The sequence below is a fragment of the Phalangium opilio genome, unplaced genomic scaffold (assembly GCF_054372755.1).
Source record: "Phalangium opilio isolate 3A_F unplaced genomic scaffold, DU_Popi_V2 ptg000209l_1, whole genome shotgun sequence".
Lineage (NCBI taxonomy): Eukaryota > Metazoa > Arthropoda > Arachnida > Opiliones > Phalangiidae > Phalangium > Phalangium opilio.
Genome location: NW_028324217.1, coordinates 8,600,541 through 8,625,906, shown reverse-complemented (window position 1 = coordinate 8,625,906; position 25,366 = coordinate 8,600,541). Strand labels below are relative to the sequence as shown.

General features: G+C 36.1%; 2 protein-coding genes and 1 long non-coding RNA gene across 6 annotated transcripts in view; 1 reads left to right on the top strand and 2 right to left on the bottom strand.

The window, feature by feature from the left end:
• LOC149618892 (protein tweety-like) overlaps positions 1-21,909 on the top strand; it is a 27,960-nt gene extending 6,051 nt beyond the window's left edge. For 2 of the 4 annotated variants that reach the window (XM_089854159.1, XM_089854158.1), the window contains exons 4-13: positions 128-239; positions 1,324-1,562; positions 1,632-1,727; positions 3,907-3,979; positions 6,301-6,370; positions 6,942-7,227; positions 9,011-9,112; positions 9,341-9,463; positions 14,461-14,527; positions 18,144-21,909. In XM_089854159.1, the coding sequence (XP_089710285.1) occupies positions 128-239; positions 1,324-1,562; positions 1,632-1,727; positions 3,907-3,979; positions 6,301-6,370; positions 6,942-7,227; positions 9,011-9,112; positions 9,341-9,463; positions 14,461-14,527; positions 18,144-18,212 (1,237 nt within the window). In that variant the 3' untranslated portion in view covers positions 18,213-21,909. The remainder of the gene's footprint in view (positions 1-127; positions 240-1,323; positions 1,563-1,631; positions 1,728-3,906; positions 3,980-6,300; positions 6,371-6,941; positions 7,228-9,010; positions 9,113-9,340; positions 9,464-14,460; positions 14,528-18,143) is intronic. The other 2 variants (XM_089854161.1, XM_089854160.1) reach the window with 2 other exon arrangements.
• LOC149618893 (uncharacterized) lies at positions 12,083-14,331 on the bottom strand. Its single transcript, XM_089855794.1, has 5 exons — positions 14,325-14,331; positions 13,481-13,555; positions 13,272-13,387; positions 12,595-13,136; positions 12,083-12,548 (listed from the first exon to the last, which is right to left on the bottom strand). Exons 1-5 carry the CDS (start codon positions 14,329-14,331, stop codon positions 12,545-12,547), a joined length of 744 nt encoding a protein of 247 aa, XP_089711920.1. The 3' UTR covers positions 12,083-12,544.
• On the bottom strand, positions 21,491-25,366 carry LOC149618891 (uncharacterized). Its single transcript, XR_016375190.1, has 2 exons — positions 23,627-25,366; positions 21,491-23,541 (listed from the first exon to the last, which is right to left on the bottom strand). It is a non-coding gene; the product is annotated as an uncharacterized LOC149618891 (long non-coding RNA).

Genomic DNA, 25,366 nt, shown 5'->3' with positions numbered 1-25,366 from the left:
TGTCTAAAGATGTTTCAAATTAAATCTTTAAGAAATAGAGGACAAGAGAATATTTATTCTTTATTGTTTGAACTCTTGGATAAGTCAAATTTTCTATGAATCAAGGCTTAATGATATTAATTAACAGAGGTGCACTTGCTGTTGGCATCTTTGGCAATGACCAAGCGCACAATGGAATTGAAAGTGTCCGAGTTTCTACGGAAAACATTCAAAACATTCTAACAACTCTAAAAAATCAGGTATGATCAAGCGAAAAGACTGTCATATGACCCTTGATAGAATCTGCCATCTAGTGGCGAACATCAGCATATTACAGGGTTCATACAAACCTGGAAAAGTCAGGGAAATTTGTGATTTTTGAATAAGTTTGCTCTGAATTAATTATAAAAAAACTAATCCCTTTGTTATTTCTCCATAAAAACCTGGAAATATATGGGAAAAAAAACCTGGAAAACTCGGGGAAATATATGGGAAAAAAACCTGGAAAACTCGGGGGAAATATATGGGAAAAAAACCTGGAAAACTCGGGGGAAATATGTGGGGAAAAAACCTGGAAAACTCGGGGGAAATATGTGGGGAAAAAACCTGGAAAACTCGGGGGAAATATGTGGGGAAAAAACCTGGAAAACTCGGGGAAATATATGTGAGAAAACTTGGAGAGGCCAAGGAAATATATGGGAAAACCCTGGGAAATATATTGGGGAAAACCCTGGGAAATATATTGGGGAAAACCCTGGAAAATATATGGGGGAAAACCCTGGAAAATATATGGGGGGAAAACCCTGGAAAATATATGGGGGAAAACCCTGGAAAATATATGGGGGAAAACCCTGGAAAATATATGGAGGAAACCCTGGAAAATATGTGGGGGAAAACCCTGGGATATATGTGGGGGAAACCCTGGAAAATATATGGGGGAAAACCCTGGAAAATATATGGGGGAAAACCCTGGAAAATATATGGGGGAAAACCCTGGAAAATATATGGGGGAAAACCCTGGAAAATATATGGGGGAAAACCCTGGAAAATATATGGGGGAAAACCCTGGAAAATATATGGGGGAAAACCCTGGAAAATATATGGGGGAAAACCCTGGAAAATATATGGGGGAAAACCCTGGAAAATATGTGGGGGAAAGTGGATATTCCAAAATTTGTATGAGCCCTGATATTCTTTATGCCAAAAACAAAATGGCTAAACACCTCTGTTTTTGTCATGAAGACAATGTTGGAGCAGCTGAAAGAAAAACTTTAAAAAGACCTCGTTCTTGAGAAAAATGGCAACTTTATCATTAAAGATGTCAAACTGTAATTTGGTTTCTAGACACTGGTGATTGAAAACACATTGAAAGACAACATTAAGCGAGAGTTGGAAATTCTCGATGACAAGTTCAATAAACCATTAGCAAACGTGACGATTCATAACATACTGAAACAATCAGTCAAAGACATGGAGGGAAACGTCTCCCTGGGTGTTGAAAAGATGAAGGAAATAAATGAACATTTGAACAAGTTTCGACTCCCAGCCATTCCAGTTTATATTGGACAAGTGGAAATCATTAGGTATTAGGCCTTCACAATTAAGCCTAACCACTTGGCCCGCTGCATAATGAATAATTTTATTAATTCCAGGTGGCCTGTTACAATCGCCGTTCTATGCGTCTTGGTGTTAATATGTTTAATATTATTCTGGGGAGTTTTGAGGCATTCCAGATGTTTGCTCATCCTGTAAGTATATCTATAATTATCTTCTTTTCTCCTCTTAGCTAATCACGTGGTCTTATAGTAATGGGGAAATTTTCCATAAATGACTCAGTATAATTCCAACCATAAGTTTATAAGATATGTTCTTCCATAAGTATTACATTTTGTATGCTTCGTAATGCTAGAGATTTATTGAGAGAAGGACGCGAGAATTGAAGTCCTACACTCGGTTAATTTTGCTGTCCATCTTATTACTATTTAGTATGTACCAAAGTATATAGATGTAAAAATCTAAAGTGCATGCACTTCATTGAAACTTGGTGGCGCCATGTAATATGAGAAGCCCGGCCTCCTTTATCCCTGAATAGTGTTGATCCCTCTCTGCGTACGTTTATCTTCCCTACCATGGCACAGGCAGGGTTCATACAAACCGGGAAATATCAGGGAAATTGATTTTTGCGTCAAACGTCAGGGAAATATCAGGGAAATTGATTTTTGCGTCAAACGTCAGGGAAATATCAGGGAAATTGATTTTTGCGTCAAACGTCAGGGAAATTGATTTTTGCGTCAAACGTCAGGGAAATATCAGGGAAATTGATTTTTGCGTCAAACGTCAGGGAAATATCAGGGAAATTGATTTTTGCGTCAAACGTCAGGGAAATTGATTTTTGCGTCAAACGTCAGGGAAATTGATTTTTGCGTCAAACGTCAGGGAAATATCAGGGAAATTGATTTTTGCGTCAAACGTCAGGGAAATATCAGGGAAATTGATTTTTGCGTCAAACGTCAGGGAAATTGATTTTTGCGTCAAACGTCAGGGAAATTGATTTTTGCGTCAAACGTCAGGGAAATATCAGGGAAATTGATTTTTGAGTCAAACGTCAGGGAAAAATCTGGGAAATTTCAAATAAATAGTAAATGTCAGGGAAATCAGGGAAATTTACGAGGATAATGTACTTTTCGCCCAATCCAGTTTATTTTCGATCGAGGTAGCCGAAAGAAAAATAATTTTCGTATAATTTAATAATAATAATTTCCAGCCATAGAGATGGATCCAGCGGTACTCGCGTTCCCTCTGAGGCTCTTGAGTCCTCTCAAGGCCATGTTTGTAGCGTTATTAGCATACTCTATAAAATTAGGGGCTCTTACACCTGGAAATATCAGGGAAAAACCTATGAAAAAACCTGGAAATATCAGGGAAATTGATTTTCCAGATTTTGTGTGAACCCTGACAGGGAACAAGCCGTGAATAGGCTCATAATGTAGTAGATTCTAGCTATAGTACCAAAAATGAACGTTTGGATCGTCAGCATCATGTACTACTTTCTATAAGTATGACGTCGAGAAGCTCTTCCTTGATTGGTTAGTTCCTGTAGGCTTATAAAGTAGTAGATTCTAGCTATAGTACCAGCAGGGTTCATACAAACCTGGAAAACAGGGAAAACCTGGAAAAATCAGGGAAATAAATAGTTGACAAAAACCTCAGGGAAAAATCAGGGAAATTTCGAATTTTTAGTAAAATTCAGGGAAATCAGGGAAATTTGAGTCAAACAGGGGCCAAGTAATTAAGCAAAATGTCCGTGAACATTTCCTACATAGGATTAACATTACACCCAACTTTGGAGGCTCATAACTCTGGTTCTACTAGAGATACGGGGATGTCCTTTGATTATGTAATAGTCATATTTGCCCCCCGCCCCTCCTTCGTTAACATTTGCTCCATAGGAGACTCCATATACGGGAAAAACCTGCAAAACTTAGGGAAGTATGTGGGGGAGAAACCTGGAAATCTCAGGGAAATTTGCTTTCCAAAAGTTGTATGAACCCTGTACCAAAAATGAACGTTTGGATCGTGAGAATCATGTACTACTTTTTATAAACCTATGACGTCAAGAAGCTCTTCCCTGATTGGCTGGTTCCTGTAGGCGTTGAGATGAGTGGTTTGTTTCTCAGTTTACATGTAGTCTACAGCCAAAGGCAGCTAGGGAATTGTTAATGAAGTGTACTTTTTGGTTTTATATCTATATACTTTTATCGGTACTAACTCTTAGACAGCGCCTCACCAGGCGTCGCTTTACCTCGAATCTTTGACCTACTGATCACTTCATGACAAGCTCCAGCTTGAAACTTACGGGAACATATCTTCTTATGAACTTATGTTCTAACATTGACTTTGTTTATAATTCTTTTTTGTTTTCATCAGGTTCTCCGTTCTTGGTCTCTTATCAGTTGTGATTTGTTGGGTTCTCGTGTCATTGTACATTGGAATATCTGTCGTAAGTAGCTTGCTTTGTTGTCTGGCGATAGATAAACGCGCCCCCCCCCCTGTTTCTGATAAGGGAATCAATCAATCAATTGTTGACACATTTTTTAAATTGTTTTATTGAAGGAATTTCAATTCAAAATAATATAAGCGTGAATTACGGGATAAAAGTGTTACTAATTAGTAATTGTTATCTTTCTTTTTGGGGGAGGGGGGTGAAATACTATATGATGACAAAGCAGAAAAATATGTAGGCCAAACAGCTTATATTTAATCATAAACTGTGATAATGTTTCCCTTAGTATTTTTTTCAAGTGCGACGCATTTTTTTAGTTAAAAGGGACTGTAAAGAAAGCTGTCTTATAATTCCTTTAAAATCCTACATTTTTGAACCTGGCCTATAAAATCCTATATTTTTGAACCTGGCCTATAAAATCCTATATTTTTGAACCCGGCCTATAAAATCCTATATATTTGAACCTCGCCTATATTATCCTATATTTTTGAACCTGGCCTATATTATCCTATATTTTTGAACTTGGCCTATATTAGCCTATATTTTTGAACTTGGCCTATATTAGCCTATATTTTTGAACTTGGCCTATATTAGCCTATATTTTTGAACTTGGCCTATATTAGCCTATATTTTGGAACTTGGCCTATATTAGCCTATATTTTGGAACCTGTCGTATAAAATCCTATATTTTTGAACCTGTCCTATAAAATCCTATTTTTTTGAACCTGGCCTATAAAATCCTATATTTTTGAACCGATCCTTTAAAATCCTATATTTTTGAACCGATCCTTTAAAATCCTATATTTTTGAACCGATCCTTTAAAATCCTATATTTTTGAACCGATCCTTTAAAATCCTATATTTTTGAACCGATCCTTTAAAATCCTATATTTTTGAACCGATCCTTTAAAATCCTATATTTTTGAACCTATCCTTTAAAATCCTATATTTTTGAACCTGGCATATATTACCCTATATTTTGAACATGGCCTATATTATCCTATATTTTTGAACCTGGCCTATATCATCCTATAATTTCATGAAAGGTCCTATATCATCCTATAATTTCATGAAAGGTCCTATATTATAATATAATTTCATGAAAGGTCCTATACTCCTTATTTTGGAACCTACCCTATACCTGACAATGGGGGCAATTCTCTAACTTTTTAAGCGAGTTATCGCAAGTGATAACTATCGTCTAAAGGGTTGATGTCAACCTCGTGTGTTCTATGAGAGCGCGAGAGCTGAATAGGCTATTATTTATGTGTGTCATCAAGCCTTGAACGAAAATCGGTGGATGTCTCGTGAATTCCGCTCGTGCTAATAAAAAACAAGCTGGGCACGTTTATTTTTTACCGTCTTTGGTTATAAAGCAAGGGATAACTTATCGACCAGTTTAAACCCTTTCGATAAGTTATCACTCTCGTGAATATTAAAGACGGTAAAAAATAAACTTGCCCACTTTTTTGTTTATTAGCACGAGCGGAATTCACGAGACATACACCGATTTTCGTTCAAGGTTTGATGACACCTATGACTAATCACCTATTTAGATAGCGTGCTCTCATAGAACTCACGAGGTTGGCATCAACCCTTTAGACGATAGTTATCACATGCGATAACTCGCTTAAAAAGTTAGAGAATTGGCCCCAATGGCTGACATTGCTACCAACCAATGGAAGCACAGTTAGAAAGACTTCAGAATTATGAGGCGTGGCGAATAGTACTAGACTCCGACCTCCAAAACCCGCTAAGAAATTAACGTGGGAGATATGGGGGTGCAATGAATCTTATAACCTGTATCAGAAGTATATAATACTTCTCTTCTTCGAAAAAAGTGTAGCACATGCAGGGTAATTGTAACATGATTCTTCCCAACATCATTTTGCATTTGGAGTGCAACAGCTTACTAAACCGAATCACATACGCGATAAATACACTATTAGCACTTAACTATTTGCCAAGGCGCATCGGCTTGTGGACTTATTTTTGTCCCACGTCAAGACAATCAAGGTTTGTGGGTTGATTGGTGGGAATTTAGTATCAAACAATTATAGACTTCACCCCCACGGTTCTATGCCCATCTGAAGTTTGATGAGCGGGAGAGCAAACAAAAAGGGGGTCCCTCGCCTGGGAAGAACCATGTTACACAACTAAAGCATTAAGAGTATACAGAGTGTCATCCTTCTTCTATTATCCCCTTCTGCTTCCATGTATTCCTGATACTTGGTCACTTAGCAGTGCCATTTGGTTAGATCATAGATGCCTACATTTGACTATAGAAGGCCTTGTACTGATTGTATGTTTATTCCAAGGCTGGCTCTGATTTTTGCACTGATCCCAAGCCTTTGATTTACGAACAAGCTGATGGAGTTATCGAAACTTGTAAGTTCGTAAAAATAATTCTTTTAATTTAAGTACAATTAGGGATAGATTTGATTTTAGAGGTAGGAATGGAGAACAGTTAGTATTTACTTCAGTCCGACTCATAGCCCAGTATAGCGCCCCTACCTCCAACACGTAACAAAAATTTTAAATTATCTTATTGGCTGCTCACTTAAACTACGTTTTGATGACGTTGCTGACGGGGACGGCGAAAAACACGTAATAGGGACTTGGCAGTACTACGTCATGCAACGTCAGGCTACCTTCCATTAGTGCTAAAAACATACCAGGAGGAGGGGTTTATGTAGCTTTTATTCTGTTAAAAAAAAAAACATACCATAATGGCGTTGGGGGCGGAGTTAAGCCCGAATTGCCAAGTCCATATTCCTTTTTACCTCTGTCGCTATGACCCCTCCGCCTCTTCTTTCATATCCCCCCCCTCCGTACCGTGGAAGGGGGTCCGTCCGGGATTTCGACGCGCGCCCACGTTGCTCTGTTCTCCATTCCTACTTCTAAAATTAAATCTATCCCTGGTTCAATGTATAAACTGATCAACTGCAACCCCTTTTAGCAATTTTGAACTACTATATTAACTGTGGTAAAGAGGCTGACCCATTTGAAGATGCAAAACGCGAAGGGCGCCAAGCGATTGAGAGTGTGGAAAGAACTTTGGTCATTGTCTCAAAGGTGGCGCTGGCTGTTTTCACTGACAAGAGCATTGAGGAAGAACTGAATCTATTGACGCAGAAAGTTAACGAAACTGAACGAATAATCAACAGTATGCAAGCACTCATAGACTGTCAAATACTTCACAAGGAGTATATTGCTGGCATGGATGCCGCTTGCACCAATGTCATGTAAGTCATTATAGTATTTATTCATGATGAAGCACTTGAGTTGTTTGTGACTTATGGTTGTCAGTATGTTTGACTAGTTCCGATTTACTCTAACTGTATGAAAGAGTGAATAGCATTGGCTATTTAAAGCAATAGTAGAGTTTAATTTTGACTCGGGGTTTGCCACCGGTCAGGGAAAACCTGGAAAAGTCAGGGAATTTGAAAATGGGCTGGGGAATTTTAAAAATTTAAGGAAAGTCAGGGAATTTGATTTTAGTGGGTAAAATGTCTGGGTGATAAGTCTTTATTGAAAGAGTAATGAAAGTTTCTTCTCATCCTCTCTTAACACAGAAAACTCTAGAGCAATCCTTAAAAATGCTGTCTAGAATTGTTTTTGTAAAGTAAATGCCTTTAAAAAACATCTCTAGACTGTTATTTTTAGTTAAAATGTTTCTTATTAATTTTGGTGCAACAAATACATTGGAAAACCTAATGTAGAGAGTTTATTTAATTATAAGCACTTAAAACGTGCTGTAAACATTTACACTTTTGGCCTAAAATGGTCAATGGAAATCTCAGAAAAAGGTCGGGGAAAATCTTAGAAAAAGGTCGGGGAAAATCTCAGAAAAAGGTCGGGGAAAATCTTAGAAAAAGGTCGGGGAAAATCTCAGAAAATAAGGTCGGGGAAAATCTCAGAAAATAAGGTCGGGGAAAATCTCAGAAAATAAGGTCGGGGAAAATCTCAGAAAAAAGGTCGGGGAAAATCTCAGAAAAAAGGTCGGGGAAAATCTCAGAAAATAAGGTCGGGGAAAATCTCAGAAAATAAGGTCGGGGAAAATCTCAGAAAATAAGGTCGGGGAAAATCTCAGAAAATAAGGTCGGGGAAAATCTCAGAAAAAGGTTAGGGAAAATCTCAGAAAAAGGTTAGGGAAAATCTCAGAAAAAGGTCGGGGAAAATCCCAGAAAAAGGTTAGGGAAAATCTCAGAAAAAGGTTAGGGAAAATCTCAGAAAAAGGTTAGGGAAAATCTCAGAAAAAGGTTAGGGAAAATCTCAGAAAAAGGTTAGGGAAAATCTCAGAAAAAGGTTAGGGAAAATCTCAGAAAAAGGTTAGGGAAAATCTCAGAAAAAGGTCAGGGAAAACCTGAAAAAGTCAGGGAATTTGGTTCTGAAAATTCCGTGGCAACCCTGCATAAGTTTGTCGCTGGTTATTGAGAGCTTGTCATTACTGGGGTTTGCTCAGTTGAGCGTGCCTCTTGTGTCGCCATAACTATAGTGACAGCGTGATTCCTTAATGCCGTTGACCACTTTGATTGATATGGAGCCAAGCAAAGTGCGGGTCATGTGGTTCCCTTAAAAGTTGACTTTCCTTACAAACTCCGGTTTTGGCTTGTGAAGGCTCGTAGGCGGAATTTATAAGTGCACAATAAATCCCGCCCACTATCCTTCTTGTGCGTGCTGACAAAAGGCGAAAGCAATACTGATTTTTAGGGTGTAAAATCTCGAGATTAAGTCAAGTGTAATAAATTTAGCACTAGTAAGAGTAGGACCTTCGAATATTGCATATAATGTAAGATACAGTGTATACCAATTACACATTATGACTGCTGCCTTGATTTAAATTTCACAATAATTCGACCTCTAGCAAAATTGGGGCAGCTTGAGTAGCTCCATCCCTCCAAATAAATGAATTTCATAACCAAATATTTCACTTGCTTCGTGAAAAAACTTTGTTTGTTCGAAGTTTCTTCTTCATTTCAAATATTACAATAATTCCGAAACCAAATAATCCCGATTTACTTACAGCGAAGGAACCGGTTTCATGTTGGTCTCTGCCGTTGGAGCGGGACTACTTTTCACCATTTTAATCTACCTTTCATCTCATACCTGGATTCATATACGTAAAAAGTAAGATCATTTACAATAATCTTTAAGGTTTAAAGAAATTATGGCATGTTTTGCGTGAAAATATATATGCATTTACATTCGAATCAATATTGAGAATGATTCTGAATTTTTGAGAGTTAATGTTTTTTGAACTCCCTCCCTCCTTCCCTCGTCCATTGTCACAATTTTTTTCATTCATTGCATCTTTCGTCCCTGACTGTTTAAACGATGCTTGATTACGAAATGAAGACGACAGAATGATCACGTTGACGAAGAAGATCCTTTTCTTCCGCCTGCATCTGGGGATGGAGCGGGCGTAGTCTTAGGAGGAGGAGGAGGAGCTAACAACGCAACGAGGAGAAACCGCGACACGTATGGAAGCACAGCCGCTCGAGGAGGGGGACCACATCCTCCCCCTTCGTTCTTTAATCAGAATCCCCCTTTCAATCCTTCTTATAAAACTCCTCTATTTAAGGGAACATTGTGAGCACCTTGATACGGTGGTGTTCCTTACCCCCTTTTTTAATCCTTTCTATTTTCTTTCTTTCCCAACAATCTTTCTTTCTTTCTTTCTTTCTTTCTTTCTCGCTAATATCTTTTCCAATTTCGTTTTTTTATTACTTCGCTCTTAAAGTTCAACTTGGTGCCTGTTTTTGCATTTTTTTTTTTTTTTGCGATTGTTGGTTTATTTTATTTGAATCTTGATCAAATATTAATTAAAATTTATTATTTTTTAATTCGCTTTATTTTAAAAATATTGGCCTGATTAGTTTTGATTAACTAACCTAACTTTACTAGCTAACTAACTAACCAAGGCTTAGGGATTTTTTTTTAAATTAACACTTTTTGCTGAAGGTAAAGACTCTGATTTCAGTATGACAATATTTTAAAGGGACTGCAAAGAAGGTATCGGCGGGTGGGTAAAAATTATTTGAAATACGTCAGAGGCACGTGACCAAGGAGAGGCGTGGTTCAAAGAAGCTCAGATCGTTTTATTTCGAAAACCACCACTTCATGGAATTGGCGCTGCAATCTGGCGAAAAACAAGGACTAGATGTCCAGTTCCACTCCATGAGGAGTCTTTGTATCTTGGCATCACGTGATGTCTGTGACGTATTTCAAATAATTTTTACCCACCCGCCGATGCCTTCTTTGTAGTCCCTTTAAAGCGACCATAACTCGGGTTCTGCGCATCGTGGCTATTTTAAATCTAATTTTAAACATGATGCCAGAAGCGAGCGAAAACATATGCTTCAGGGTTTGGGAAAAAGTCCGCCATTTGCCAATGTATTTTCTCTTAGGGTTGGGCTCTTTTCTAATATACTCTGTAAATTAGGAAAAGATGAAGCTACGATGTGTAGAATGTTATGGTCTCACCATGGATAAAGAATGCGCGTGAGGAAATTTGTTTTCACTCTACAAGATAGGCAACTCCCTATCTCGAACGACAGCTTATTCTGTATATACTCTGTTACAACATCGGTTGTCAGCACGCGCAAAGCCGGGTCTCTATGGAACGTAGCTTTGTGCGTGTTGACAAGAGACAAAAAACTTCAGGATCTTCAGGATTTAAAATATCCGCGAGTTTTTTAGCTCGAGTGCACGGACCTCTAGGCCTTAGTTTCAAATACGTGTGAAATTGCCTACAGCCTACTACATGGTATTTGAAACTAAGGTCTAGAGGTCCGTGCACTCGAGATAAAAAAACTCGCGGATATTTTAAATCTTGAAGATCCTGAAGTTTTATTGCCTCTTGACAGCACGTACAAAGCTACGTTCCATAGATGCCAAGCTTTGCGCGTGCTGACAACCGATGTTGTAACAGAGTATATATTAAAATAAGCTGTCGTCCAGGTAGGGAGTTGCCGATCCTGTAGAGTGAAAACAAATTTCCTCACGCGCATTCTTTATCCATGGTCTCACCGGCCCTTGAAATTCTAAATTGAAATCTATGAGGCTTCACCTTAAGAGCATTTTCTATTTATGTCTCTAAAGCGCTCAGAGAGCATTTTAAGCTGTCAAGAGCGCCTTCAGAGCATACAAGAGCAGTAAATGGAAAATGCCCTACAACAGTGGCATTATTTATGCAATATCGTAGACTATAACAAAAATAATATAACTGAGACGTATTTCTCCAGTTAACAATAGAGCTATCTCACGTGTGACGTCAGTGCCTAGGTAAAAAGTCATGGGCTTAGCTTTGGCAGTGGGTGGCTATGTTTGGTTCTGCTTTGGTTCTATGCCATGGGCAAATATTAGTATGGGCGACGTCACACTAAGGCTTCTGAAATAGCTCTATAGCCCAATTCGAAAAAATGCGTACAATACCATTGACAAGAGGCATTGCAAGATCCTAACACGTCCATTGAACTTGCGTGTCATCTTGTTGTTCCTCTTGTGCCCCTGAATTGGAATCTAATAGGGACTTGGCATTACTACGTCATGAAACGTCAGGCTACCTTCCACTAGTGCTAAAAAACATACCAGGAGGAGGGGCTTATTTAGCTTTCATTCTGTAAAAAAAAACATGCCATAATGGCGCTGGGGGCGGAGTTAAGCCCGAATTGCCAAGTCCCTATTGGGTGTTAATTTAGTTAAATTTTTCAGTCAATATTTCTTAGTTTGGTTAGGTTAGGTTTAATGGGGGTCAAATTGCAGTCTTCTAGCCAAAATTTATCTTCCATGATAGTTAACAAAGGCTTGAATTTGTCTCTGTGATAACAAGTTGAACTTTAATGAAATGATACGTTATTACTATCAAGCATGGGTTCATGTATTAATTAATTTAAAGCTTTATATATATATATTTTGCTGTAAAATAAGGAATATATAATGTGATATAACAATTCTCAATGTAAATAGATGATTTTTTTAAAATATTTTTTTTAATAGTTACGATATAGTCAAAGCTCCTCTATACCTTATTATTTTTTGTTAGCGAAAGGTTACAAAATAAACAAACGTACCTTTAAATTATAATTTCTTTTCGCCTAATTAAATTAGTTAAGGATACGAGCTAAGGCAAGTTAATTTTTTTATATTATTTTTTATCGTATGCTTTTCTTAGCTGGTGGCACAATTTTTCTTTGCTTCTACGCTCACTTTATTTTGCTGTAATCCCTGTCCATCTCACTCTTAGCTTTTTCTCACAGCAGTTAACCCTGAATTAACTAGATTTATTAGCTTAACCCCATTATTAATTAACTAGATTTTTTTTAATTTTTTGTTCAGTGTAGCATATATATTCTGGAATACCATTCAGCTCCGAGTTTGTAACTGGTGAATTGTCCATTCGTTGCTCAAAATGTGTTCACTAATTTTCCCGTGACATAATTAATATTTTAACTCATTCATTTTTGATAATAATAATTGCCAGTATGTCGTGAGTACAATTTTCCGGGTGTGGTTAGTTTACTAGTATGTCTCGAGTATAATTCTCTGGGTGTGGCTAGTTTACCTACCAGTATGTCGCTAGTATAATTCTCTGGGTGTGGCTAGTTTACCTACCAGTATGTCGCGAGTATAATTCTCTGGGTGTGGCTAGTTTACCCGTATGTCGCGAGTATATTTCTCCGGGTGTGGCTAGTTTACCAGTATGTCTCGAGTACAATTTTCCGGGTGTGGCTAGTTTACCAGTATGTCTCGAGTACAATTTTCCGGGTGTGGCTAGTTTACCAGTATGTCTCGAGTACAATTTTCCGGGTGTGGCTAGTTTACCAGTATGTCTTGAGTACAATTTTCCAGGTGTGGCTAGTTTACCAGTATGTCTCGAGTACAGTTCTCCGGGTGTGGCTAGTTTACCAGTATGTCTCGAGTACAGTTCTCCGGGTGTGGCTAGTTTACCAGTATGTCTCGAGTACAGTTCTCCGGGTGTGGCTAGTTTACCAGTATGTCTCGAGTACAGTTCTCCGGGTGTGGCTAGTTTACCAGTATGTCTCCAGTACAATTCTCCGGGTGTGGATAGTTTACCAGTATGTCTCGAGTACAATTCTCCGGGTGTGGCTAGTTTTACCAGTATGTTTCGAGTACAATTCTCCGGGTGTGGCTAGTTTGCCGGTATGTCTCGAGTACAATTCTCCGGATGTGGCTAGTTTGCCGGTATGTCTCGAGTACAATTCTCCGGGTGTGGCTAGTTTACCAATATGTCTCGAGTACAATTCTCCGGGTGTGGCTAGTTTACCGGTATGTCATGAGTATAATTCTCCGGGTGTCTTAGTTTACCAGTATGTCTCGAGTACAATTCTCCGGGTGTGGCTAGTTTACCAATATGTCTCGAGTACAATTCTCCGGGTGTGGCTAGTTTACCGGTATGTCATGAGTATAATTCTCCGGGTGTCTTAGTTTACCAGTATGTCTCGAGTACAATTCTCCGGGTGTGGCTAGTTTTACCAGTATGTCTCGAGTACAATTCTCCGGGTGTGGCTAGTTTACCCGTATGCCGCGAGTACAATTCTCCGGGTGTGGCTAGTTTTACCAGTATGTCTCGAGTACAATTCTCCGGGTGTGGCTAGTTTTACCAGTATGTCTCGAGTACAATTCTCCGGGTGTGGCTAGTTTTACCAGTATGTCTCGAGTACAATTCTCCGGGTGTGGCTAGTTTTACCAGTATGTCTCGAGTACAATTCTCCGGGTGTGGCTAGTTTTACCAGTATGTCTCGAGTACAATTCTCCGGGTGTAGCTAGTTTACCGGTATGCCGTGAGTACAATTATCCGGGCGTAGCTAGTTTACCCGGTATGTCGTGAGTACAATTATCCTGTCGTATCTAGTTTACCCGGTATGCCGTGAGTACAATTATCCGGGCGTATCTAGTTTACCCGGTATGTCGTGAGTACAATTATCCTGTCGTAGCTAGTTTACCCGGTATGTCGTGAGTACAATTATCCTGGTGTAGCTAGTTTACCGGTAGTCGTGAGTAAAATTATCCGGATGTGGCTAGTTTACCGGTAGTCGTGAGTACAATTATCCGGATGTAGCTAGTTTACCCGTATACCGCGAGTACAATTCTCCGGGTGTGGCTAGTTTTACCAGTATGTCTCGAGTACAATTCTCCGGGTGTGGCTAGTTTTACCAGTATGTCTCGAGTACAATTCTCCGGGTGTGGCTAGTTTTACCAGTATGTCTCGAGTACAATTCTTTGGTTGTTACACCGCCTAGTCTAATGAGAAAACATTAAAGGGGTGGTTAAATTCCAGGTGTCAATTATGTTCATGTGTCTTTAGTTAGCTAGTGACTAGTCATCCAAAAGCTTTCAAGATGGTATTCCAGATATTACTTGTAGATTTCCTTTTAATAATAGCCTAGACTACTTTTTAGTACAATGTTGGAATAAATACTAATCGGTGCTTTTATTATTTTTCACGCCTAAAGGAATGGTCGATCTGGGAGCCGAGAAGACCCCACTTTCTTACAAGGACGCTACACTCCACCACCTGCGGTGAGCTTACATTCGTAGTATTTTATCGTAGCTTAAGTTGTACCATGATTATTTCTGAGGCCTACTTATAAGTCTTAAGCATACTCGCATGCTTTTCGACCCAGTATAGTTTTTTGCATAATTATTTATTGAGACATGGATCCCCGAAAATCAACCCCTAGTGCATCTTTTTGCATTGATTCATGCAAGCGAATCCAAAATAAGATGAAGTGATACTCAAAAAACACGCACTAATAAGTATTTTTTTACCGCGCTTTATTCCAAGAAATCCATGAAATTAGGGTTGCCACAGATCAGGGAAAAGCTGAGAATTTTATAAAGACCTAAAAAGGTCTGTGAAAAGTCAGGAAAACTGAGGAAATAGGGAAAAATCACGTGATAAGGCTAGGGAAATAAATCACGTGATAAGGCTAGGGAAATAAATCACGTGTTGAGGCTAGGGAAATAAATCACGTGATGAGGCCCCGGGGGGGGGTGGAAATCACGTGATGAGGCCCCGGGGGGGAAGAAAATCACGCGATGAGGCCCCGGGGGGGAAGAAAATCACGCGATGAGGACCCCGGGGGAAAAAATCACGCGATGAGGACCCCGGGGGAAAAAAATCACGCGATGAGGACCCCGGGGGAAAAAAATCACGCGATGAGGACCCCGGGGGAAAAAAATCACGCGATGAGGACCCCGGGTGGAAAGAATCACGCGATGAGGACCCCGGGTGGAAAGAATCACGCGATGAGGACCCCGGGTGGAAAGAATCACGCGATGAGGACCCCGGGTGGAAAGAATCACGCGATGAGGACCCCGGGTGGAAAGAATCACGCGATGAGGACCCCGGGTGGAAAGAATCACGCGATGAGGACCCCGGGTGGAAAGAATCACGCGATGAGGACCCCGGGTGGAAAAAATCACGCGATGAGGACCCTGGTGGAAAAAATCACGCGATGATCCCTACGGGGGAAAAATCACGCGATGAACCCCACGGGGGAAAAATCACGCGATGAACCCCACGGGGAAAAAATCACGCGATAAGGACCCCCGGGGTAAAAAAATCACGCGATAAGGACCCCCGGGTGAAAAATCATGTAAAAATCACATGAAAAAGTCTGGGGAAATGAAGGAAATAGTGAAAAATCGCGGGATATGGAGAAATATTGGCGGAAAATAGGCAAAATCTGTTAAAGACAGTCAGGAATTTGAATCTGAAAATTATTTAAAATTGTGGCAACCCTAAAACACGAAAGTTTTTTTCTTGGTATAATGCGTGTAACAAAAATTCTTTGGGAGTGTTAGATATAAATTAGCTTTATAATGTTTAATATACACTTGCAAGCTAACTTCAATTATTTTTATTTAAATTGGCAAGTGAACAGTAGTTTACGATCTTACTATGGGAATGTTAGCTGAATGCCTTGCGGTAGAAAAGAATAGCCTACTTAGTTTGAGGAATTGATTCTTGAAAGTTGATCTCTAGTAGTCTGTAGAAACCTTAGTCTTAGTCTTTCAAGTTAATGATTTCAGGATTTTAGTATCAGGACTCGAGCATATGAACGTCGTTAAGACAAGTAAAGAGTTCATGACAGAGTTATTGACGAAAGTATAAGGGTCATATTTTAAGCTAGTTTAGTTCTCATTTAAAAGCCATAACATGGAAATATTTGAGGTAAACTTGTTGAAGAAACGTTTCTCTAAGAAATTCTAGGATTTCAAAATTTCCAAATCTTAATTGATGTGTAGTAAAACAGTATACGATTAGTTTGTGTAAAAAAATGGTGAAGTCCTTAAATATAGTGAAAATACTTGATTATAAATAATTTTATGAAACGTACCTATCCCATAATCATTTAATTTGATTTATGTGAAAAATATCTCAAACCTCAGACTCCGTTTAGTCCGTATTGTTTTTCTTAGCCGTTCTTAAAACGCCATTCGTGCTAAATAATAGCTTGGTTTTCAAAGATGTATTGGCAATACACGACCTGAAATGAGACACATTACATTGATATTAGAACTTTGAAATACTTGAACATATGAAGTTTTGTTATTTCGAAAACTGGGAAACGTCATAACTAGAGTAAGCTGCGTCAATGCCGACTCAATTTATAAATTGAGTCGGCCTTCAATCTGTTATATGATAATCGATTATTCTCTACTATCCTTTAAAAAGGAGGGTAATAAGGAAAATGATGGTTTTTTTTTAATCGATTCCTCTACTAATTATAAGAACTATCAGCACAGTGAAACATCCAGGAAATAGTACCTCAGAATGATCTATATCTTGAGCCATGTTTGGCACAACGCTCGTAATTTATACCAAATCTTGCACTAAATTTCATTCGACATATGAAGCGTTCCACTGGAATTTTGTTAACAAGAAGGCAAGACTTTACGCGATGGGTAAAGACTCAGGGTTGCCACAGTACCTGGAAATCCTGGAAAACCTGGAAAAGTCAGGGAATTTAAAAAATGGGCCAAAAAGGTCAGGGAAAAATCAGGGAATTTTAAAAGTTTCAGCAAAGTCAGGGAATTTGATTTTAGTGGGTAAAATTTCTGGGGATAAGTCTGCATTGAAAGAGTAATGAAAGTTTGTCTTAACACAGAAAACTCAAGAGCAATTCTTTAAAATGTCTAGAATTGTTTTTATAGAATAAATTCCTTTAAAAAATCTCTCGGACTGTTATTTATAGTTAAAATGTTTCTTAATCATTTTGGTGCAACAAATATATTGGAAAACTTAATGTAGAGAGTTTATTTAATTATAAGCACTTAAAATGTGCTGTAAACATTTACGTTTTCGGCCTAAAATGGTCAGGGAAAATCGCAGAAAAAAAATCAGGGAAAACCTGGAAAAGTCAGGGAATTTGGTTCTGAAAATTCCGTGGCAACCCCTGGTTTGGAGGTGCTAATTTCAAATTATAGTTAAAATAATCATTGCATTCGGAGGTATTTCCTGGATGTTTATTATACAGATTCGTCTTAAAATTAGTAAAATCTACTGTTCTATCACAAAAGACATTGATGAGATCATTTTTAAAACACTAAAATGGTTTAGAAGTTACATAATTACTTCAATTTAAAACTTTATTTATATTTACCGTATAAACTGAAGATTTGGAAATTTTCCTCGAAATATTTTATGAAAAACAACAGATTTCTTTAGCAAGTTGGTTTAGCGACTAGTGTTTAGTATAAGTAGAGACTTAGATAAGAAAAGCTAACAGTAAATCAATCAATTTAATCAGCACTTGACCTACACGCCTCGCTAACAATTTGACAAAACATCCATCGTATCGTTCGTTCACATTAATTTATTTATTTATTTACGCAAATAAAAGGCCAATAGTTAAGCCCCTCCCCTTGTTAAAAAAAATAAAGGTTGCCTGTTAAAATAAGCATGATTTAAAAAAAAAAAAGTTTAATATTTTAGGCATAAGCAAGCATGTTCTTTCGTTTTTATTTATTTTATTTTCTCTCCAATTTTTTCTTTCTTTCTTTTTCTTTATATTCCGATTTCACGTTACCTTTACCCAATTCCTGACTGTTTATTTTTTTAAAAAAAAATATGGAAAAATACGTTTTTGAATCACATTTGTACGTCACACTTTATGCATCTGTGATTTAGTATGAACAGCTTTCTGGTAGAAATAATTTGCAGGCTGGAATCGGTTATTATCCGCCATATAAACCATAATTATTTTTTATTATTATTATAAATTAAGTATTTCTTTAAAAAAAATGATAAAAATTAAAATCAGTATTTAAACTTAAGAAGACAAGAAAAAAACCTTAGATTTTTATCGGTATTTTTTTTTACTTCGCTACACCATAAACATTTGCAAATTAGCCCGATGGAGATTTAACCTGCGCTACTAAGTTCTGATCATGAACACGGACGTTTTGCGACTAATAAAAATATAAAAATGCAAGAACATTTTTAACAATATCCATACCCAAACCATTTCCAACGTATTTTTGCGATACTATATACCCAAATACGTTAATTTTTTATTTTTTAATTTCCCCCGTGAAATACTTCAAAACATACACAAAATGGCAATTCTATTTTACAATTTTTTATTTAAAATAAATTTCTTACAATTACAATTTTTTAAAAAAAAAATTTCTTACGATTACAATTTTTAAAAAAAAAAAAAATTTATTGAAAAATTTTAAATTTACCACAATTTTTTTAAATACGGTATAAATATACCGTTCCGTTTATTAACTAACTATAACTACCTATGATTGGTTTGTTTATTATTTTAATTAACTACGGGAAGTTAATTAATTAATTTCTAAAAAATAATTTAAATTTTAAATTTTTAATTTTTAATTTTTAGTTCCCAAAATATTATGTTAAAAAAAAATAAGTTTAAACATGAAAAATCAATGCTCAGAAACATATTATAAATAAATATGTGATTTTTCTTATCAAGCTTAGGTATTATTATAACGACGACAGTAAACCAAAAAAAAAAAAATGTTAAATTACCAAAACACCACGTCAAAAAAAAAAAAAAAAAAAAGTGAAATTCCAATGGTCCATTTTTGGCGTGTTTTAAAAAAAAATTCAAATTCAAACACTTAGATATGTGGTTAGTGACAAACAAACAAAATGTGAAATAAAATTAAACATACGAGACATTTTATAATGAGGCTTTACACACAATGGGGAAAATAATTGAGCAACGCGGGACTACGTAAAATGGGCACTGCCTAAAAAAAAATTTGATGTGGTGTTTTTATTTGTATATAATATATATATAATAAAACTTAAGACTTAAATTACAAAGAATGATAAAGAAAAAAAAAAAAAAATAATGCCATAGGCCTTCAAAATTTTTCCGAATTTACTCTGATAATTGCGTTAGTTTTTGATATTTTAAACACGGATGGTTTGAGAATTATGATTTTTAGTTTTATATGAAAATATCATGGTTTAGTTCCTTTCGTAAATTAAGGTTTTATTCATTTTCGGATTTTTTATTTTTTAAACAAGCCTGATTTTATAATAAATGTATTTTGAAGTTCAAAAAAGTGGGGTCATGCATTTTTCAAAAGATTTTTTTTTTTTTTCGATGGCGATTGGAAGTATGCCACATATTTGAGACTGAAAACTGTATTCATGACTTTGAGTGAAAATAACTTAAAATTCAAGACTTTTGGGAGAATCTTTTTAAATTCATTTTTTTGGGAGACTTTCATCAAATTCATGATTTTTATTGTGAATTTTCATGAATTTAATGATTGTTTTTGGGAGAATTTTCATCAAATTCATGATTTTTTTGTTGAATTTTCATGAAATTCATGATTTTTTTGTTGAATTTTCATGAAATTCATGATTGTTTTGTTGTGAATTTTCATCAAATTCATGATTGTTTTGTTGCGAATTTTCATCCAATTCATGATTTTTTTGGTTGAACTTTCATCAGATTCATGATTTTTTGTTGAATTTTCATCAAATTCACGATTTTTTATTTTGAGAATTTTCATCAAATTCATGATTTTTTATTTGAGAATTTTCATCAAATTCATGATTTTTTATTTGAGAATTTTCATCAAATTCATGATTTTTTAATTTTGAGAATTTTCATCAAATTCATGATTTTTTTATTTTGAGAATTTTCATCAAATTCATGATTTTTTTTGAGAAACTTCATCAAATTCATGATTTATTTGAGAATTTTCATCAAATTCATGATTTTTTTTAGAATCGGCATCAAATTCATGATTTTTTTTTAGAATCGGCATCAAATTGATAATTTTTTTTGAGAATCGGCATCAAATTCATGATTTTTTTTTTGAGAATCGGCATCAAATTCATGATTTTTTTTTGAGAATCGGCATCAAATTCATGATTTTGAAAGAAAATCAGGTGGAAACTTTTTGATAAATGCATGATTTGTATTCCAGTTTAATCCCACAGACTTAATTAGCTTCGCTTAAAGTTAAACTATTTTCAAATACTCATTTCGTTTTTAAGGCTGAGAATATATTTTATTTTAATAAAACTGGAATTAACCAACAAAAACAAAAACGAAATCTTAAAATTTTATTTTAATTATATTATTATAAAAAATTATTGAAACAAAATTGTACAAAACCTTATTAGGTCCTCAAAAAAGGTGCTGATAGAAATTACCGGTAAATAAATTAGACAAACAATTTTCTCAAAAATTCTGAACCATCTTTCGGATAAACCAAAATTAAGCAGCTATTAGGGCCAATTTTGAAAAACGTTTGAATAAAAAAAACTTCGTTAGATATAAATTATAAAGTTTTACAATTAACAAAAAAAAAAAAAAGGTTTGAAAGCTTGATGATACAAACAAAAATAGTATTTAGTGTTGTGTAAGTCAGTGTATAAAAAATTTTCAAAGACAAAAAAAGTTAAAAAAAAACACTTTTTTAATATTTACGTTGAATCCTAAAAACATTTTTACAGAAAAAAAAACTTCGTACGTAAAAAAAAAAAACAAACCTGGCCTAGTTTTATTTTTAAGCTATTTCTGCGTTTTTGAAAAATAATTAATCGTTCTATTTAAAAGTGTGTGCCAAGTATTTAAAGAAAGTTTCACAAAGTTTTTAGAGTACATGAAAATTTTTCCAAAAACACCATTGATATACAAAAAACCTAAAAAAAAAAAAAAAAAAAAAAAATTAGGACTCATTAATTTATATTTTAAAATAATTGAAAAATATTTCTGGGTGTGTTTTTGAAATGAAGCTTTAATTTTCAAAAAGTACTTGCTCAGGCTTTTTGGCAAAAAAAAAAAAAAAAAATATTTAGAATTGTAATTAGCCAAAGATAAAAAATTTGAGAAAAAATATTCCCGTTTTGAATTTTTAAAAATGGGGATTGCCAATGTAATGGTACGGTGTTTGTATTTTACTGCAAAATTAATTATTGCTTGAATTATTACGCCTAATTGCCAATTGCAAATTAATTAAGGTTACATTTTTTAAAAAAAAAAAAACTTATCGTATATCATTGTAAATATAATTTGTAAAGGATTTTGTTACAAACGCAGGTTTGTTGAGTTTAAATTAACTTTAAAAAAAAAATTTATAATTCTCATTTTTATAATTTTAATTAGAGGTTGTGCTATAATGTAATAAAAGTAGTAAAAATGTGTTTTTGACAATTTGCCATATAGGGACGATGAAATAATTTGCTAATTAGCGCGGCGCTGCTTTTTATTTTTGATAAAACGTGAAATTTTGTTTTAAAAGGTTTCGCAGCTGTGTTAGACGTTTTAAAGATAAAAAACACCCTTAAAAAACTTTTAATGTATTTTTTAAAGATGAGATTTGAGAAACAAACAAACAAACAACAGCATTTATGTCATTTCACTATTTGTACACGAAATAAAATCAACTTCTCATAATTTTTCTTGAAACCTCCTAATTTATATTACTACTAGCTGTTACCTGCGGCGTCGCTCGCGTGTAATAAGAACTTCCATCAAAATGTTGTAAAAAATAGGTAGATTTTACTGATGACTAATATTTTTGTAGCACCCTAGGAGCAGCGAAGGCATTCGTCGTTGCCCGTCAGCCCGTTGGGACAGTTTTTATTACTTTTCACGCGGACATTATTCCATAAAGAAGGGTTTTAAGTTTTTGGCCGCCATTTAAAAAGATGGCAACAAATCGAACCCAAAAGACCATTCAGCCCATCTATAGGTTAAAAGAAACCAGTGTACTAAATATTTTTGAAATCGGTTGAAACGCGCGGAATTCGTTGCTTAGAGAAGATATTTTACATTTCTGGGCGCCATTTTTTAAGATGGCGACGGATTGGAAAAATCTTTCTTAGTACGCGCCTACTACTTATGAGTAACGTTCCTGCAAATTTTCAGCCTTCTAGGGCAAGCGGTTTGGGCTGGGCGTTGATTATCAGTCAGTCAGTCAGTCAGGACTTTGATTTATATAGATATAGATTCTTTTTCAGATTAGGTGCCATCAGCTAGTTGGAGATATTGGAGGAAATCAACGGAGCCTTCTTTGAATCTTATTGTACACGCAGTTTCACCCTCGGTACTGTCTGGGGAATAGCACGCTTCCTCTGATCCAAAACCAGTTTATTAATTGCTTGGACTAGTTTTTTTTAATTCAAGAAGTGGGGGTTACTGGTCCTCGGGAGCAGTTTATTAATTGCAAATCTATAGGAGAACAAAGGCTGGGACTAGTCTGGAGACCAGTTTATTATTTCAGACACTAGGGGGGTCACTGGTCCAAAGGACTAGTTTAAAAAAGATCCTTATTTCCCAGACTGATTTGGTATACAGATTTTTTCCGTCGGCAGTCCACCGATGTTCAGTCAAAGTAAGTTTGGTCTCATCATCGATATAAACCCTCCCATAGCATTTGCAATGCTAGCCTATAAATTTTCGTTTACATTCTGTCGCGCCTAAATTTCTGACGGCGTCATATAGAATATTTTTTACATTTCCCTTTGATGACACAAAAGGTTCGGTAGTACTGGTTTGTAAGACAGAGGGTTGGGTAGTATGGGTTTGTGAGACAGAGGGTTGGGTAGTATGGGTTGTGAGACAGAGGGTTGGGTAGTATGGGTTGTGAGACAGAAGGCTGGGTAGTATGGGTTTTGTAAGACAGAGGGTTGGGCAATGGGTTGGATAGTATGGGTTTGTGAGACAGAAGGTTGGCTAGTATGGGTTGTGAGACAGAGGGTTGGGTGGTATGGGTTTTGTAAGACAGAGGGTTGGGCAATGGGTTGGAGAGTATGGGTTTGTGAGACAGAAGGTTCAGCGGTATGGGTTTGTGAGACAGAAGGTTCAGTGGTATGGGTTTGTGAGACAGAAGGTTCAGTGGTATGGGTTTGTGAGGCACGAGGTTCTTTGATACGGAAATTTTTTACGTCACTTGTTTTTTTATTCGGCTTGGAAATAGTACAATAAGTACAAAAAAATTGTCAAACAGTTAATACAATAATTGAAAGAAATTATCAAACAGTTAATTCAATAATTGAAACCGATTTTCAAACAGTTCAATTCTAGCTATTTCAGAAATAGAAACAAATATCGGTCAGTTAATACAGTAAGAGATAAATGCTAACCTAAACAGTAACTACCCCAATTTTACCTTCAATCTCGCAACAGCAGCTAAATTAAAAGTTTTAAGCGCTTACATCCAAAGTAAACGTTTGAAATTTATACTAAAATGCTATGGATTAAGTCGCAAAAGTTCCGGTTTACTTGTTCGGTGGGTTGAAATCAATGAAATATTTAAAAATATAGGACTTTTGGCAAAAATATAGGATTTTATAGGACACTTTTATAGGTATTATAGGACCTCGGGGGGCCCTGTCTCACCGCCGGCTTTTCTTGCTTGCTAATTGGTTCGTTTTAAGCTGGGTTGCCAAAGAGAGCTTCGGAAAGTCCAGGTTTACTGTAGTTTTATTAAAATGTTTTTGCAGAACATCAGATAACCACTCATCGGCGTTTTCGCCAGTACTCCGTTCATCCTTCATAGTCAATTTACTAATTTGTTTCTCTCGTCTACTAAGTTTTCGCTTTAACATGGTCATGTCCGTTTTGGTCTTTATCAATTCACGAAGAATTTCATCGTGGCTTAAAGTTTTAAACGATGATATTCTACTTTTTCCTTTTTTCTTTTGAAATATCACGCAGCGAAAGTAACTACGAAGCTTAACGCAGTTACCACACCTTTTCATTTGAGAAAGAAGGCAGCATGAAACGTGTCGTATTGTATTAGTCGCCCAACACCTTACACCATTAGGAACGGCTTTTCGCTCGAAAATATCTTTATACGTTTGTTCGTGATTTCCCGAGCATATTTTAATCTTATCCAATTTTTGCAGTAAATTGGTCAAATCTTCTGGGCAGGTTAATTTTGCGGGTAACTCCGGTAACAGGGCGTGTGCCTACAGTTATTAAAGCTAGCACAGATCCTAATTGGTAATTAATCTTTGATAGTTTTAAACCTCCTGGATCGTAAGCAACAGACCAGTCCTTTGGGAACTCGTAGAACTTAAACATGCTCTCGATAACAGTTGTATTACGAACTATCTCTTCATAAACGAATGACTCAATAGGGCTTGAGATGTTCATCATTTGATTAGAGGTGTTAACTAATAAAGCTAAATTTCGCACAGAATTATCCCTCCACTTTGGAATGTCGAAGTCACAATCCTAATCTTAATAAGTCACAATCCTAATCTTAATAAAATTTACAAAACATTTCTACCCCTCTCACACCATTAATAATTATATGAAACGCTCGACCCCAACTTTAATAAAAAAAAATTTTTTTTTAATTCCCCCATTTTTTATTCTTTAATGTAAACCCGTCTATACTACATTTGCCATGTATACGCCGATCTCATTATATTATTTCATCTTACAATTTGTTACTCTTTTACTAAATTCGATACTATTGTTCCTAAACGAAAAAAAAAAATACTACCCAAGCCTATAAGGTTACATGTATTCAACAACCTAAATAAATAAATAAAAAAATGACATATGGAGACATTTTCTATAGATAAGAAAATCTGACCAAATTAAACCAAGTACAAGTTGTGCAGAATAATGGCTCTCGCTTTACGGCAAAAAAGAAAAACCGTTCCTCCGCATCAGAATCTTGCAACGAACTGGGTTGGTTATCACTAACAGAACTCTATAAGAATAATCTTCTGAAAACAATGTATCAGATCAGAAAAGGGAAAACTCCTGCCTATATGAACGACTTCTTTACTAAACAAACGGAAATGCATAATTATTCAACCAGATCCAGCAACAATTTCCACGTGGAAGATCTTCAAACAGCATTACGGGAAAAAAGTGCAAAAGTTCGTGGTTG